This window comes from Colias philodice, chromosome 29 (genome assembly GCF_061535455.1).
Source record: "Colias philodice isolate Cphi_HAF_F1 chromosome 29, ilColPhil1 Martin Lab GWU primary, whole genome shotgun sequence".
Classification (NCBI taxonomy): domain Eukaryota; kingdom Metazoa; phylum Arthropoda; class Insecta; order Lepidoptera; family Pieridae; genus Colias; species Colias philodice.
The window spans coordinates 6,913,752-6,932,435 of NC_143114.1; the positions used below are offsets into that span (position 1 = coordinate 6,913,752).

Genomic DNA, 18,684 nt, shown 5'->3' on the forward strand with positions numbered 1-18,684 from the left:
GTGTTGTATGAAGGTTGTATGTAACTTGAAATTTAAAAACGATTCAGCAAAAATTATTACAAAATTTCCTTCGAAAAAAAAAAATATAGGTATATGTAGAATTTAGTTTGTATTTTGCGCTATTTCTACCGCTTGACTTTTTAATTAAAATATATTCAGCGAGTTTAATGCTTATTAAAGAAATTGATGTGATATAAATTTCTTACATCTTCTTTTGATCGTTCTTATTCTTAGATCATTAAGTAATGGATGGAGCACGCTGGCAAATGTTCTAACTAAACTTTCTGCCGGTTTTGGTGCGGGGAGGGTAACTCACACTTTGAAACACAATCACACATATAAATTTATAAAGAATAGAAAAAATTCGATCACGAGGCGGGACTCGAACCCGCATCCTTCGCGCCATTCCGGGGCGGATGCCTGACCAACTCAGCCACTCGTGACCCGCCAGAGCAATCGAATTTATTCTATTCTTTCAGTTTTATGTGTCTGAAGGGACACACCGCGCGCCATCTATTGAGATGATTAACAACCATTTCAACCAATATGAAGCACTTTTCAGTGAATACAATATTGTAACGATGGAACACGACCTTTTTTGTTGAATTTATATTTTTGGTTTTATGGCATTCAAATGCTTTATAAATATAAATTTATAAAGAATAGAAAAAATTCGATCACGAGGCGGGACTCGAACCCGCATCCTTCGCGCCATTCCGGGGCGGATGCCTGACCAACTCAGCCACTCGTGACCCGCCAGAGCAATCGAATTTATTCTATTCTTTCAGTTTTATGTGTCTGAAGGGACACACCGCGCGCCATCTATTGAGATGATTAACAACCATTTCAACCAATATGAAGCACTTTTCAGTGAATACAATATTGTAACGATGGAACACGACCTTTTTTGTTGAATTTATATTTTTGGTTTTATGGCATTCAAATGCTTTATAAATATAAATTTATAAAGAATAGAAAAAATTCGATCACGAGGCGGGACTCGAACCCGCATCCTTCGCGCCATTCCGGGGCGGGTGCCTGACCAACTCAGCCACTCGTGACCCGCCAGAGCAATCGAATTTATTCTATTCTTTCAGTTTTATGTGTCTGAAGGGACACACCGCGCGCCATCTATTGAGATGATTAACAACCATTTCAACCAATATGAAGCACTTTTCAGTGAATACAATATTGTAACGATGGAACACGACCTTTTTTGTTGAATTTATATTTTTGGTTTTATGGCATTCAAATGCTTTATAAATATAAATTTATAAAGAATAGAAAAAATTCGATCACGAGGCGGGACTCGAACCCGCATCCTTCGCGCCATTCCGGGGCGGATGCCTGACCAACTCAGCCACTCGTGACCCGCCAGAGCAATGTTGAAATGGTTGTTAATCATCTCAATAGATGGCGCGCGGTGTGTCCCTTCAGACACATAAAACTGAAAGAATAGAATAAATTCGATTGCTCTGGCGGGTCACGAGTGGCTGAGTTGGTCAGGCATCCGCCCCGGAATGGCGCGAAGGATGCGGGTTCGAGTCCCGCCTCGTGATCGAATTTTTTCTATTCTTTATAAATTTATATTTATAAAGCATTTGAATGCCATAAAACCAAAAATATAAATTCAACAAAAAAGGTCGTGTTCCATCGTTACAATATTGTATTCACTGAAAAGTGCTTCATATTGGTTGAAATGGTTGTTAATCATCTCAATAGATGGCGCGCGGTGTGTCCCTTCAGACACATAAAACTGAAAGAATAGAATAAATTCGATTGCTCTGGCGGGTCACGAGTGGCTGAGTTGGTCAGGCATCCGCCCCGGAATGGCGCGAAGGATGCGGGTTCGAGTCCCGCCTCGTGATCGAATTTTTTCTATTCTTTATAAATTTATATTTATAAAGCATTTGAATGCCATAAAACCAAAAATATAAATTCAACAAAAAAGGTCGTGTTCCATCGTTACAATATTGTATTCACTGAAAAGTGCTTCATATTGGTTGAAATGGTTGTTAATCATCTCAATAGATGGCGCGCGGTGTGTCCCTTCAGACACATAAAACTGAAAGAATAGAATAAATTCGATTGCTCTGGCGGGTCACGAGTGGCTGAGTTGGTCAGGCATCCGCCCCGGAATGGCGCGAAGGATGCGGGTTCGAGTCCCGCCTCGTGATCGAATTTTTTCTATTCTTTATAAATTTATATTTATAAAGCATTTGAATGCCATAAAACCAAAAATATAAATTCAACAAAAAAGGTCGTGTTCCATCGTTACAATATTGTATTCACTGAAAAGTGCTTCATATTGGTTGAAATGGTTGTTAATCATCTCAATAGATGGCGCGCGGTGTGTCCCTTCAGACACATAAAACTGAAAGAATAGAATAAATTCGATTGCTCTGGCGGGTCACGAGTGGCTGAGTTGGTCAGGCATCCGCCCCGGAATGGCGCGAAGGATGCGGGTTCGAGTCCCGCCTCGTGATCGAATTTTTTCTATTCTTTATAAATTTATATTTATAAAGCATTTGAATGCCATAAAACCAAAAATATAAATTCAACAATCACACATTCACAAAAATAATTTGTGTCTTTACAAACTCAAACTATTACAAAATGGACAGACTAGCATGTTTTTGCACACATACATCTATTACACAGAAAAATCTCTATACATATACGTAATAATACAATCGCTCTAAAGGGATGTAACCATATCGATATTACAAAAATAATAATTTTGTTGAAATTAGAAATAACATTAATATTATATTCATAAAAAATACTACACAGGTCATTTGTAACGTTTTCATCATTATTATATGCATATGAAAAACCCTAAAACGCCATTTTATTTGTATTTGAATATGTATTTATTCAACACATCACATATTATATTCAATAAAATAAATATCGGTCCAGAAATTTTTATTATTTCTGTACCGAGGTGTCCATTCTGATTTTCTCCCACAGCATTCAATCCACCTTACCCTTAAAGCAGGATTTTTTGTAAATCTGAAATATACGCAATATTCGTACATACATATAAATAAAGTAGCTGCTCCGCGCGGTTTCACCCCCGTGGCTCCACTCCTGTTGGTCGTAGCGTGATGATATATACCTTCCTCGATAAATGGGCTATCTAACACCGAAAGAATTTTTCAAATCGGACCGGTAGTTCCCGAGAATAGCGCGTTCAAACAAACAAACAAACTCTTCAGCTTTATAATATTAGTATAGATTAACTACATAATAGAAAGGTTACAAGATTAACATTACAAAAAAAACGGCTAAATGCGAGTCGGACTCGCGCACGAAGGGTTCCGTACCATTAAAATGTTCTGCCAGTTAAAAGTAACCGAGCGTAAATTTTAATAAATATATACAAGACTTACAAAATAAACATTATACTCCTTTTTATGCAGTTGTGTAAAATTTTAATATAATAAAGATTAATTCTCATCTCATTTCAAATTATACTTAGAAAAATATTTTTTTATCGACGTTCAAGTTAAAAGCAGTCCGTCACTAAGAAAGTCGTAAAAATTAACGACCTTTTAAGCGACGAGTTTTTAAATTCAACTCTATCACTAAGTTCATAAAGATTAAATTTGAATTTCTCTTCAAGATAGTCTCGCTACATCACTTTATAGTCTCGTGGGGAGTGCGGTTCAATATCGCGTTCTAAATTCAACTTTATCGCTTAGTTCATAAAGATTAAATTTGTATATTTTCTCTTCAAGATAGTCTCGCTACATCACTTTATAGTCTCGTGGGGAGTGCGGTTCAATATCGCGTTCTAAATTCAACTTTATCGCTTAGTTCATAAAGATTAAATTTGTATATTTTCTTTCCATGATAGTCTCGTAAGGCCGCATCAATGATCGAGTACACACATGACTCGATTATTTGTCTTGATCATATCGCTAAACGATACATCGACGATTATTAGAAATTGCATTTAATTAGAAATGTACGTTAAAAAAATAAAAAAATATACACAAATGAAATGTTATTCCATCTTTTTTAATATTCGACATGTTTGAATTGCTTCTGCAAGACTTGACAGTGCAAAACGGCATTTTTAGCGGAGCACTCGCACACGTCCTTTCGATGTTTTACGAATACGCAGAGTGTTCGTAATCGATTACGCAAGTAGTTTTTATGAAAGCATAAGATTTTTCGATTCGAATAATCTTATACCTCGGCAAAAGGGGAAACGCCTGCGTGTGTTATCCATTACTTAATGATCTAAGTTCTTATTCTTTTATTTTAGGATTTAAAGTAAAATCATACCAGTACTTAATCTGTGATATCAAATGCCTTGTATTCATCCGTGTTTAATGCATAAACTTTAGTCTTTATGTCAAAAAAGTGCCGCGAATCGACAATCAATAAAAACAGCGTGTTGTGTTAAAGAATTGTAAATCCCGGTGCGGGATATTAAAAAAAATATAACTCCTATGGAAATTGCAATTACAAAAAACACGTACTAAAGCAACGAACTACAGGAAATACACCTTTCAGTGTATTAAATTGCACAGTCATGTAAGTTATCAGTGTTTTTACGATTTTATCGCATAGATTATGTTTCAATTAAGACAATTAGCCAAAATTTCTTCAGTATATACAATTGGTAATGTTGTAAGTATTTTTAATAACTTTTACGGTAATGTACAACTTTATTTGAATTCTTCAAAGTCAAATAAGATAATGTTGTAGGCGGGAACACTTTTTATAACAATTTATACAATTTCCTTACTGCATCCCACTCAATAATACCATTTAATGCTATAAATATTTCATCTCTCCCGTAACAGTTTTAAAAAAGCAGTAACAGACATCACCAATTCCATAATTTCTTAATTTACCATACACATTCTCACCACACTACACCATTATATACACTACACACACAGTACACACACTCACACATCCATACCAAACATTCTATAATGGGTACGTTTTCCTCTTTTTTGTATACCATGTCCAAAAAATATATTTATATATATACTAATTTTTTCCACTTTGTCATTGTTATAATAGGCATGACGACAGTATCCATAAATGTTCGTATTAGTGTTTTTAAGGGAAAATGTATAATATATAAATTAAAAATAGTGACTTAGAAATATTAAAAACATTAAGATTAATGAGATTATCAATAAAATAAAACATTGAAATTCTGCAGTCGGCCATTTTGACTGAAACACGCGTGACGTCACTTCTACGTAAACAACTCACAACAACTTCGCGGCAGGTGTATTTTGTTGTTATGAATATGCTGAGAATACGCATTTTTATTTATTTTCTATTTTTTCACGTATGCTTTATCGACTCAGGACAGAAATATAATTGCGAATTCACGAATATGTGGTTCGGGTTTCTCTGCCTCAAATTTATACAATCATTTCATATTATTTTCTCACTTTAAACAATTACTAACACTTTTTTTGGGTATTATTTTTATGTAGATTCACATTGCAATACTGCACACCACTTATAAACTTTGAAATTAGATTCTATAACACTTTATAATTAAATATTTGTTTATTTTTACTTCATTATGCATACAGATAATTACGTATTTACGTAAGAGTGACGTCACGCCTACGCCATGACACCTGTGAGCTGTTTTAGCACAGTTAATAAATATTTTTTGAAAAATGGCTTTTATCTTCGTTAAATTTAAGTATATTAGCGAAATATAGGGTTTTTCTTGTACGTATACACAGTACACACATTATGGAAGAGGTTTTGAAAATCTTTCGTCATGCCTATTAATGTAAAACTACTGTCACATTAATTGTTTTATTATTGGTATTCCTTTTTATTGGCGTATTGTTTTGTTAAAGTTAATTATAAATATTGTAATACAAATAGCTGTAAGGAATCTATGTATGTAAAAAATAAAATAAAATAAAATAAATAAGTAATGCATTAAAAATTTCAAATTAACAACTGGATATTTTGTATTACTTAAATTTGAATAAGAAAGATAATTGTGGAATGATTTCAGTGAATGGACCTTTCAATTTGTGAATATAAACATATGAAAGATTATACTTTTTTATGAACAGATTTGAACACCACCTATTGTAGTGTAATTTGTGCCGTACAAGCGAGAAGGCTGCCTATTTATTATTTAACATAGTAATAGTTTCTTTCCCTTTTGTATCATTTCTGTATTTATGTGTTTTAAATTGTATTGTTTCAGACAAAATGATGTTTATATCGATAAAATTTATAATACTCCTGATTGCTGCAGTTGTTATATACTTCTACACGTCACTACACCTGTTCAAAGCTGTATACAAAGCATCGGACGTTATTATTGACGAACTATTCCACATACCGCAAGGAATCGCTTACTGTGAGCGCAATTTCACGAGATGGGATCCCAAAATAACAACTCTCCCAGGTCTATATGTAGCTTCAACCATTATATCTTTTTTTAACCAAGATTGTAACACATATAACCTACGTTTCGTAAATTTACTCGCATCATGCATGAATTTAATAATCTTTTCTTTTCTATTGAAATTTATTTACGGACACACGGGGAGTCAAATTAAGATCGTTCTTCAAGCCGTTAGTTTGGCTATTCTTCCCCCATTATACTTTTTCTCCTTTGTGTACTATACTGAAACTCTGTCTCTGCTTATGTTGTTAATTTTTTCTATATCGTCAATTGTGTTAAAGAGTTACTGGCTTGTGTTTCTTAACGGAGGGTTGTGTGTATTAGTTCGGCAGACAAATGTCGTTTGGATAGCCATGATGTTTGGACATAGAATGATCGACTTGTTCATACGTAGCTCAAGGGTGTATGGAAACCAGTATCTGAACAAGACTGCTATTCGTCGAAGCATTATCGCTAATAACATAGATTCGTCTAAATTAAAGCGATATTACAACCTAAGTGATGTGTTTATAGCTTTAAAATATCATATAAGTACATGTTTCGTTAATGTGTTCAAGTTTTTATCGTTATCTGAATTCGTTATAATGTTTCAACATGCGTTAGTGTTGCTAGGTTTTGTAGTTTTCGTATATATAAACGGTTCAATTGTAGTGGGTGATAAAAGCGCACATCAGGCAACACTGCACTTGCCACAGATGCTATATTTCCTATTATTTTATGGTGTGTTTGGGTTGCCATATGTACTGGCTAGGTTTTCGTCTACTTTGAAGTTAATATCACGTAATAAACTTAAGGTTGTGTTATTAGCAGTTTTGTTCACAGCTATAGTTCATTTTAATACCTTAGTACATCCATATCTCTTAGCCGATAATAGGCATTACACTTTTTATATTTGGAATCGCTGGTTTGGTAAATATGAATATGCAAAATATGCAATGATACCAGCGTATATATTCCTCCTATTTAGTTTATATGATAATTTGAGAGACCAGAATTGCGTTGCGTTTTTATTACCGTACACAGTAGCGTTGTTTTTAACTGTAGGGTTGCAAAAACTACTTGATGTGAGGTACTTTTTGGTTCCCTATATAATAAGTAGGTTACGATTCGCAAAGTCTTCATATAAGGTGGCCACTTTCGAGTTTTTGTGGTACTTGGCTATCAATGTTGGTATGTTTTATGTGTTTTTCAATAAGGAAGTTAAGTGGGTAGATTTTGATGCGCCCCAACGGATAATTTGGTAGATTTTGGTAGAGTTTGGTAGAGATTTAAGTAAGACATTCCCAAAAATTGTTAAACATATTAGATAGAACAACTTTTAAGGTATTTTTATTTTGTTTTTTTCATGCAGGCGTGGATTTAATTAAAATGAATTTTTGTTTATAAGGACATTAATTTTGTATCTATTCATTGTATAATATTTCGAAATTGATTATTATATTTGTTTATTTAATAATTAACATGTTGTAATGAAATAAATCAGCAATTGTTTAAAAAATCATAATAAGGGCATTATTTAATATTATTTAATATCATTATTCATTATCAAATAATTGATTATTATATTCTTAATTAAAAATGCAATACTAACTTTACCTAGTGACTTTTTAAAGCCCCAGATAAAAATGTTATATACCCTATACTCTATAGAAGTGATGTGTAGACAGAATGCTAAGAGTAACTTATCTCTGTGTGAATTCATGAAATCAGTTCTGGTAAGTTACTATGTCTTATAGCAGTATTATTTCCAATATGCGAAAGGGATGGCGCTAAACAATCTATATAGCTCTGTCACTTTTCCACATTGGAATTAATATGGCTTTATCATGGTAACCCCCTGATGTTTGATACAAAAACAAATAATTTCTACACACTTTTTAAATACAAATAATTTCATATTTATAGTAATATAAGGATGTTTATTAATCAAACAGTGTACATAAAAGTTGTTAAACATCAATTAAAAAAACTTTCCTTATTTTTTTTTCGATAATGGCAACATATCCAAGATATTAAATAAGGTAACTTGTAAAAATTGGCTCATTTATTAAAAATAAATGTCTAGTCACTTAAGTTAGATTTAATGAAAATGGCATTTAAGAATTGTATCTAAGTTTAATTTTTTATAAGAAATGATTTGTGAATAAATGTTTGAAATTATTTTTGTTGTTTTATTTGCTCTCTCTAATCTATAGTTTATATTATAAAACTGAAGAATTTGTTTGTTTAAATGCGCTAATCTCGGGAACTACTGGTCCAATTTGAAAAATTCTTCCTGTGTTAGATAGCCCATTCTTCGAGGAAGGTTTTAGGCTATATCATTACGCTAAGACCAACAGGAGCGGAGCCACGCGGATGCAACCGCGGAGCACAGCTAGCACAATATTATGTTAATCCTATGTGTATTGTGTATGAGGATAGGTTCACATAATATTACTGTAGTCAGGTATTACAGGATAGGATTAGGTTTAATAAAAGGCAAGATTAAAAAACGACATTTATTTTGTTTTACAAATATAAATCACAACTACAATTCTTAAATATGGTAACATTTCGTGAACACCATGTGTCACTTGTTTAGGAAGAATATGTAAAATAGGTAAAAAAAAACTATAGGGGCAATTCTTAAAATATAAACGTTATATGTAAAGGGAGTCAATGATGTATTATATTTTGAAACAAAAGGTTCGTAGTTCACATACTTTTACGTCAAAAAATTGCAAACCATGTTGAAAATAAATAGGTTTTGAATAGAACACATCTAAATATCTTCATACAGATACCAATTTTTAAAATTATAATAGTGGCCTAAATTTAATTTTACAATATTCATAGACCCCTTTATTAAGATAAAGACGATTTTTTAAATTAATAGTCTTATAATAAAACTCTGATATCTAGTTAATTAAGTAAAATATAGGAATGTAATACAATATTATTAATTTAAGTAAAAAATATCACAATTCAGGGGTACAAAAATATAAAAATAAATTCAAATTCAATTATGGGTAAAAATATAATAAATTCATAAAATTGTAAATAGGAATGTTATTAATTATTATTATTAGGTAAAGGTAATTAAAAACAACAATGTTCATCTATACTAATATTATAAAGAAGGGTTTGCTTGTTTGAACGCGTTAATCTCAGGAACTACTGATCCGATTTGAAAAATTCTTTCGGTGTTAGATAGCCCATTTATCGAGGAAGGCTATAGGCTATATATCATCACGCTAAGACCAACAGAAACGGAGCAATACGGGTAAAACCGCAGGACACAGCTAGTTTAGAAAAATCGTAAAATGATTCAAGAAATTATGTATTGGAAATATTATATTAAATTTGCCTTACGGCGAGATCACTTGCGTGAAATCTAAATTCATACTATACTCTATCCACGGAGACAAGTTAGTAGGGAAAACATAGACTCGTTTGTGATTGGTCAGCGATAACCGTTAATGCAGTGTACAGTGTGAATTATTATAGGTAACTACAAGTATCTTATATCTATGTAAATTATAATGAAAATAAATATTTTATTACTCTTGTTTTTTTCCTTCACACCTTTTTAAAATTAATTTTATTAGTGGAAATGTATCTACTAGCCTATTTCTTCATTTAGGTAGATACTTAATATATTACACAGGCAAGTGTAGACTTGGAAAAAAATCTAGTTTAAATAATAGCGCCACAGTATTACAATAATTGTAATACTGTGGTAGCGCAGTGTGTAGTGCATTCTGAATGGTTAACGGTTGAACTTTTTTGTCTTTGTCATTTGTATGGAATTACGTGACAGAGAGAGCGCTATATTAACTAGTCTCCGTGGATAGAGTATAGTCAAGTAAAAATCAAGTCAATTTTACAAGTAAAAAGGTGTACTTAGATATGTTACCAACACAACATTCGATCGTCAAACGGCACACTAACGCATGCACGATTAGACGTCAAAGTGAGATGGCATGATTCAACTATCGTGAGCGAAAAAGAGACCACTAGACCTGGCTAATTAGCCACATTTCGCCACTCCCTATCTACACCTTTTTACTTATTTCTTACTATTATTATTAATGCGAAATTCTGTCTGTAAAAATTCACGACTAAATCATAGCACAATTTGTATCAAATTTGGATTTAAAATGTAAAAGAAAATCCAAAAGTGCACGCCTCATAATTTTTTTTTAATAAATATTTATTAATTATTATTTTTGTTTATTTAATAACAATTAAACCACATCGAATCAGACCCTGAAAAATGAAAGGGTTCTATTCCTGAGCATACTCAAGCGTAAGGGGCTGTCCATTAATCACGTGTGAGGCTCAAAAGGGGGGGAGGGGGTGCATCAAAAAATCACGAAATATCACCAGGGGGAGGGGGGGTAAAGTAATATATCACGTGTATTTATTTTTTCGGCAAGCGCGCGATACTCAACCGAAAAGCGGCGTTACATATTATGTATTTATTTTTAGTCAAACGCGTACAATTTTTTCGCATTTCTTTCATTATTTTTATGTCATTCAAAAACAAACTGCAATCTTTCTGTCTACCTCTGAACGTTTATTATAGTAGCCTTTAATTTTCTATAATAAAATTAGATGATACTTATACCAGTATTTTTTTATAAGTAAATAAAAAATAGATTCTTTGCAGGTACGAAAAAATACACGTGATATAGGGGGGAGGGGGGAGGGGTAGTCTTAAACCTCACTACGTATCACCAAGGGGGAGGGGGGGTCAAAAAATGCCAAAAAAAACATCACGTGATTAATGGACGGCCCCTAAGAGAGAAAAAAAGACTCGATTAGTAAAGTATTTCGGTCGCTATCGTGTTAACAAGAAAAAGGATCCGCACATACAGACACACGGACGTCCAAGACAGAACTTTTTTAAACTGTTTTTTAACTAGTTTAAATAACAAAAATGACATCAAAAATATCATGAACGTTAAAAATAGTGTTTTTTCTTAATATGTGTGTGTATGTATTATCTTACAAGTTACAAGTGCAATGTATGATACATAAAGACATTTTAAGTTTGAAAAATCAGATGTTTTGCGCGAAGTGACAGTAGTACCCACCTCAACGCTTCGCTTATGAGGCGTGCAAAAACTTAAACAAATAATCTCAATTGAAGCAGACAAGTATTTGTTTTTTAAATATTAAACATTTAACAATTACTTATCAGTGAAAATATTTTACCGCGTTATTTTTGGCGGGAATACTAGTTAACTTTTTTTTAATCTATATTCAGACGTAACCGTAAAAAGTGTGAACGCTGCAATTTTTTTGAATGATTTCTTATTTTTTTATATGTCAAATTTATTTTTATTATAATATTAATTATTCACAAAAACTAAGCAATATTGCAGAAACAAACTTGTCAATAAATTAAGTACCTTCTAAAAATTTATCGGTTATTAGCATTGAGGTATTATTACTACGTATAGAGAGGACACCACGAACAAAATCTGTGCAATAAGCGCGGCGGCGCGGGGCGGCTAGTGAGTCGTACACTTTGTAGATATTCTGCCTCTTATTACTTATAATTTAAAACCAATCAATGTTACAAATAAATATTGTTTATCTTATTAAAATTATGAATAAACTTATCAATTAAAACCAATCAATGTAACAAAAAAAATGAATTTGAGACGATTGACTCTAACTCGTGTTACAAATAGTGTAGTAGAGATGTCCTTTCCAGTACCTAGTACATAGTAACTCATTACTCAATGGTTATTAGGAGCTAGCGACTTAGTATCTACATTAAAAAAAAAACATCAAAATTATAAAAATAATAAAGAAATTAGTACTGTAAGTACATAAATAAAATTCACGCATAGGAATTATTTGATCAAATTTTAGTAAATATCAAAAAAATATCGTTTTTAAAATGCATTTGATCAAGTATACATTAAAATTAAATAATAATTTGTTTAATAAAAATCTCATAATATTAAAAATTAATAAATAATTTACATAATATATTATTTTTCTTCACTAAATATTATTCAATTCCCCAATGTTACGGTCTTACAAAGTAGATTATTAAAAAAAACTCATTATTATAAATATACTATGCACTATCAACGCATTGAATTTCATCACAATCGACTCATCTGAAGCCTATACAACCGAATGACTATCAAAATAAATTTTCATAGCAAAAAAAATTGTCTAAATGACATAATGATGGCTCAAAACCCTCCTACGCTATTTAAACAAGATTAGGATTCATTCTGCGCCATTTTTTTATTATTTTTAACAAAAAAATCTAATAAATAATGTTCTCTATTTAATTTATATGTAAAAATTCTGCAAAATATATATTTTTTCATAATTTTTCAACCAAAAATCTAAAAAGTACCTTCAAACAACCAAATTTAAATAAACCAATTTAAAGCACCAACTTTCAAATAAAAAACGAATTATCAGTACATTCGTAAGTTCTGAACAATAAAAAATAAACTTTCAAACAAAAAAAATTACAAAATCGGTTCACCCAGTCAAAATTTCCGACAAAAAAAGTCGAATCGAGAATCTTTTTTAAATCGGTTAAAAATAATTCAAATCCATTTATCTTCTTTCTTCAATAACGGCGTAGATTCCTCCTTTTCCTTCACCGGGCTTATATCGGGTTTTCCGTTGGAATATTTGGTTATACTACTAGATACTATGTACGGTATCCCGGAATGGTCTGACGTTAGCGGGTTGTAGTATTGACGGTAGCAAAATGTCGCTACTGAGAGCCCTAGAATCGAACCTACTAGGACATCTGAAAATTGTTTTTTTTTTTAATTTAACAGGATATTTAGTAGATTTTTTGTACTATTATTAGTATTGGAGATGATAGGATGAAAAAAAGGGTTCTAATTTGTGATTTCATGTAATAATTTCAAATAATTTCTTAATAAAAAAGGGTGTCGTTTAAAAATATAAGGGATTATTGTGACGACGGTATTTATTACTGGACAACTAAATAAACTGTTGCTGTATGTGCTGCCAAATGTGAAAAATATTGCCAATAGCAAATTTTTCACAAAAAAAAAATCACTCACTCGGGAATCGAACCCGCATAATTTTAAATTATTATTAATTATTTTTTTATACTTAGTATTAAAAAATAAAAATTTCTTACCTTGCCAATGGTGATGATAATCACAAGTCCTCGACAGTGCTATACAACCGGCCAATACAAGCGGTGCTAGCGTGCACGAGATTCGGACCGACGACCCCCGCCTTCGAGCCAACACTCCGAGCCTACCGCAGATCCATAGCGACGCGATGCCCAATGAACAGAAGGACACTGGCGATATTATAAGTATATTAATATTTTATGTAAGGAGTGGATAACTCCACTATTTTATGTTCGAAAATTTACTCCACAATTTTATGACGTTTCAAAAGTGCTTCTAGAAGAAGTCTAATTGAATAAATAAATGTTTGAGTTTGAGTTTGAAAAAGCTTGATTATATACCTCTATGTAAATAAACATGTATGATGTAAGTTTGTACATAATATAGCTCAGAAAAAGTAGCCTATATGTTGAAATTTTTAAAATTTTATAAAACATTTGAATACTTTTAACTAAATATTAAAAACCTATATTATTACAGATTTTGTGACAAAAATATTTCTGGGACATAAAGATTAATTTTATATTATTTCAATGCACTGAAAAAAAAACTCAAGTTGTATATCAATAAAAAGAAAAATAACAAATACACGTTACACGTGTCAGAAGTGAATTTCTTTGGCAAGATCCAAATTCGCCTTACTCCATGACGTGACCTTGAAGTTTTACTTTCAATGCGCCTAAAGAAACTTCACTTCAAAATGTTTGCCTGTCTGTCTGTATACTCACAACTGCTATGTCCACTAGGGAATGACTTCCTCCCCTCCATAATATCCGCCATGTCCCCCGTACACTTAAGATCTGCTGTTTCGACCCCATCGGGAAAACATCGGTAGAAGAAGTCTGGTCTGGGGCGACCTAGAAATAAATAGATAAGTCAATCTTAGATAAAAAGATCGGGTATACCGAGCACACGTGTCAGAAGCGAAACTACTTTGACAAGATTCAAAGACTCCAAAATCGTCACAGTACTCCATGACGTAACGGTATTGCCATGAAGCGACCTTGAAATTTTACTCTCAACGCGTCACTACACATTCACCTACAACCTTCTTGCCTACAACACTCACCTGCTATAAGTTTGACGGTGTCTGTCAAAATACCGGTGATACCCAGCGATAATGTCCACGCAAGAAGAAACTGAAATGATTAATTAATTTTATTAGGAAAAAGAAAATAAAACACTTGAATATACCGTTGTTACAAGTTAGATGAAAAGGAAGAAAAGATTTTAAGTTCGAACATAATTATAATCAAGTTATTTTGAAAAATATAAGCAAGCGTATAATCGTAGGATCGAGGGTCCTGGGTTCGATTCCCTGTGAAGACGAAAAAAAACGTCTCGGTCTGGCAGGACACAGAAGGCTGATCACGTTCTTGTCCCTAAATAAAGTCGATCAGTGAAACAGATGTATGCATAATGCATAATGTACATGGACACGCAAGCAACATGCAAGGACACGGGAATTAATTTTTTTTTTACTTTTTCAAAGATTAGACATAAACTAGAGAAGTGGACTATGGTCACTCACCTCCAACGCGTCGTTACAATCATTGCACGCCGCCCACGCGACGATAGACAACAGACAGGGCACAGACAACACAATGCCCCAGAGCATCGTCCCGGGGACGTACGACTCGTGGCGGGGGTACTTGAGATTCTCCGCCATTTCTGACGGCTGTATTACGCGAATGAACGGTGGCATTGATTCCATGTAACTGTGAAATCATCAGTAGATATATGTATGATATAGACAAGTAGATTCATCAGCTGTTTAATTAAAAGCCTAGGCATTTTATTAACATATTGCTAAATTACGCGAATTAATGATGGCATTGATTTCATGTTACTTTGAAATCAATCAGTAGATATGTATGATGCAGACAAGTAGCTTCATCAGCCGTTTAATTATGAGCCTAGGCTTTTGATTAACATACTCCCTCTTCATTAACTGCCTTAGCTATTGAATCAATAAATAAATATAAATAGCTAGGTTCTGTATGTTTTTGCTGATGAATTTTTTAAATGAATTACATATTTTGAAAAATTAGCCTATATACTGATCCAGACTAATCTGTTATTGTGTTAAAAAGTAACAAACATTTAGAAATTAAAGATTTTAGTAGATTTTAAACACGTTTTATTAATTACTAGCTGAGCTCCGCGGTTTCACCTGCTTTTCTCCGTTCCTGTTGGGCTTAGCGTGATGATATATAGCCTTAGGAATGTAGGAATGTTTAGAATTTAAGTATATATTCACATGTCACATTAAAGATAAGATATACATTATAATTATCTAATTTAAATATTGAGGTAATAAGTCATCCATACTAATATTATAAATGCGAAAGTAACTCTGTCTGTCTGTCTGTTACTCAATCACGCCTTAACTACTGAACCAATTTGCATGAAATTTGGTATAGAGATATTTTGATACCCGAGAAAGGACATAGGATAGGTTTTATCCCGGAAATCCTACAGTATATTTAATTGGTGTTTATTGGTTGGTAGTTTACTATATTTAATTGGTGAATCATATCTTATTATGTACTAACAAAACCTAATAAAATATACTAAAACCTCCCTCTTGAATCACACTATCTATTAAAAAACCGCATCAAAATATTTTGCATAGTTTTAAACATTTAAGCATACATAGGGATTGAGAAAACAACTTTGTTTTATACTATGTAGTGACTAGCGGTCCGCCCTGGCTTCGCCCGTGGTACCTACATGTTTAAACTATCCTATCTCTCAAGTTGGATCGAACTGCACATGGTGTGCAAATTTTATTATAATCTGTTAAGTGGTTTAGGAGTCCATTGAGGACAAACATTGTGACACGAGATTTATATATATTAAGATAATACTAGATTGACAGGGTGACTTCATTCATGTGGTTTATTATATTTTTTTTAAGTAAACATCCTAAAAACAGGATCACTCTTGACTCTATTACTTTTAGAGTGGGATATCTGTCAACAGAATAAATATTCAGACACATATGCCAATTAAATAATAGTAAAATATAAAGGGAATGTAAAATAATACTAATTGTCTTCATTTTTTTCTATTAATGATGCATCTACAATTGTCTTCAATTAAATACTAGACAGTATTTTAGTAATATGAAAAGAAAATAAAGCAGATTTATGAAATAAGCCTTAATATGAAGGCAATGGTGCAAGTAAACAAAAAAAAAGTATTTCTCTTATTATTTGCGTAACATGTCTCTTTCATTTGCTTAATAAAAAACTATAGTAAGTACACAAGTACAGATATAATTTTAACTTCTCCTTCTTTCAAAACATCGGTTCTTATCACTTATCACACATTATCTTGCAATTATAAAAAGTAAATATTAATGATAGCATATGGACGTGGCTTACCAAAACGTAGATAGAAATACAATGCGCACAATGATTTCAACAAATAAATTAAGACTGGCCGAACGTATTAGGGGCATTTTGAACACTTGTTTAATTTAATCAGACCACAATAATTCAATTTAATACTATTTTATTTGAACCGAAACATATTTATAGTTGCACTGACATGACACTTGCCATTTTGTGACAGCGATCGTGACGTGTGACATTTTTATTCACGTTCAGGATTATATCACAAAGCAAGTAATATAGGTATATATTATATTATACCTACCTATAATATTACCTGTTTTGTTATAATTGTGGTTATACGTGGGTAATACTTTGTTAAAGACAGTTTAGGTAACATATCATGCTGTTAAACACACAAAAAAGACGGGTTGCACTCCGGGATGACTCCGGGAGTGCCGGCAGAAGTGAAAACTTGATTATTAACGTTGAGCATGTTTGATATCCATCTGTCTTACGCTTTTTCGATCAGGGTCACGTGTCCTGACGCGAGTTTAAGATTTTATACCTAACGCCGCTAAAGAAGTTTTCACTTCAAAATCTATACTGCTTATAATATAACTCGGCCCTCATTAAGAGGCGAAACAGCTCAAAATTAAATACATCATACACCACTCAGGAATAATGTAGCTTTCCAATGGTAACATAATATTCCTATAAAGCTGAAGAGTTTGTACGCGCTAATCTCAGCAACTAAAAACTAAAAAACTACTGGTCCGATTTGAAATTTCTAAATTTAGGTGTTAGAGTCACGTGTACGCTTCGTGTACGGCTGTGAATGAATGTCTGTAGTCACCTTAGTAGTCACCGTGCTTCAAGCCGTCGCGTCGGTCTCAACTGCTTGAAGCGGTCCGTGTATGGCCGCCCTTAGATAGCTCATTTATCGAGGAAGGCAGAAGGCTAGGCTATATTATATCATCACGCTTAAGACCAACAGAAGCAGAGCAATGCGGGTTAAACCGCGGGTCACAGCTAGTTAATATAAGTATTGATGTAAAATATATGCAATGAAATCGAATAAAAAAGAAAACATCGCTTACAGTCGGCAGGAATAAAAACATAAATAAGTGATATTGTTTTATTTCATAACATAGTTACAAAATATAAAATTGTACAAACGACACCTTACTTTACAGTGACTTACGTAACTTATAACTAAAAAAATATCCCATAATAAAATAGATGCCTTAGATTAAGGATTGGTCTCCGCGCGCGCGCTACGACTAGATACCGCCGGCGTACTTGAAAAATGCGGCAACTAAAAGTACGCCGAATTCGGCGTACCCAAGCCAGTCGTGTCACAAGCATTGTGTGGAGAGGGCGAACCGATAGTTTATAAAGATTTTGAACAAAATCTGAGGTAAAATGCCTCTTTGTGTCATAAAACTATTTAAAAATAATACAACAAAAAATAAGAAAGACACTGGGATCACGTACCATCACTAAGTATCGTATTATTCGAAATTTCTCCTTTACTTCGAAAAATTTTCTACGAAAATACGACGCCATTCAGTGTTGCCGTACTGCATATCCAAAAAAATACACGTGGTTGAGGAAATCTTTTAGCAATAATTTTAACTTTTTTTTTCAATACTATTACTAACACATGTATAAAAAAGTATAATAACAATAATTTATTTCTGTTTAACCATGTTTAACTGACTCATATAATATGTTATTTTTTTATTTCCGCTTTTTTACTTTTAAACAACCTTTGTGACTATAGTAT

General features: G+C 32.7%; 2 protein-coding genes and 1 long non-coding RNA gene across 4 annotated transcripts in view; 1 reads left to right on the forward strand and 2 right to left on the reverse strand.

The window, feature by feature from the left end:
• Positions 1-4,365: 4,365 nt before the first annotated feature.
• On the forward strand, positions 4,366-8,500 carry Alg10 (alpha-1,2-glucosyltransferase Alg10). Of its 2 annotated transcripts, none has more exons than XM_089713006.1 (2): positions 4,366-4,548; positions 6,218-8,500. In XM_089713006.1, exon 2 carries the CDS (start codon positions 6,223-6,225, stop codon positions 7,663-7,665), a length of 1,443 nt encoding a protein of 480 aa, XP_089569132.1. In that variant the 5' UTR covers positions 4,366-4,548; positions 6,218-6,222; the 3' UTR covers positions 7,666-8,500. The 2 variants fall into 2 exon arrangements, with proteins under 2 accessions (XP_089569132.1, XP_089569133.1); XM_089713007.1 differs by lacking the exon at positions 4,366-4,548 and adding an exon at positions 4,582-4,644.
• A 3,012-nt stretch (positions 8,501-11,512) lies between these two features.
• Positions 11,513-17,137, reverse strand: LOC149476072 (phospholipid phosphatase 5). The gene is made up of 6 exons (XM_089712623.1): positions 16,947-17,137; positions 15,089-15,275; positions 14,627-14,696; positions 14,286-14,414; positions 13,560-13,727; positions 11,513-13,196 (listed from the first exon to the last, which is right to left on the reverse strand). The coding sequence occupies exons 1-6, from the start codon at positions 17,021-17,023 to the stop codon at positions 12,988-12,990; spliced, it is 840 nt and encodes a 279-aa protein (XP_089568749.1). The 5' UTR covers positions 17,024-17,137; the 3' UTR covers positions 11,513-12,987.
• Positions 17,138-18,019: 882 nt separating this feature from the next.
• LOC149476073 (uncharacterized) overlaps positions 18,020-18,684 on the reverse strand; it is a 359,309-nt gene continuing 358,644 nt past the window's right edge. The window contains exon 2 of the long non-coding RNA XR_016317926.1: positions 18,020-18,110. This is a non-coding gene — a long non-coding RNA (uncharacterized LOC149476073). The remainder of the gene's footprint in view (positions 18,111-18,684) is intronic.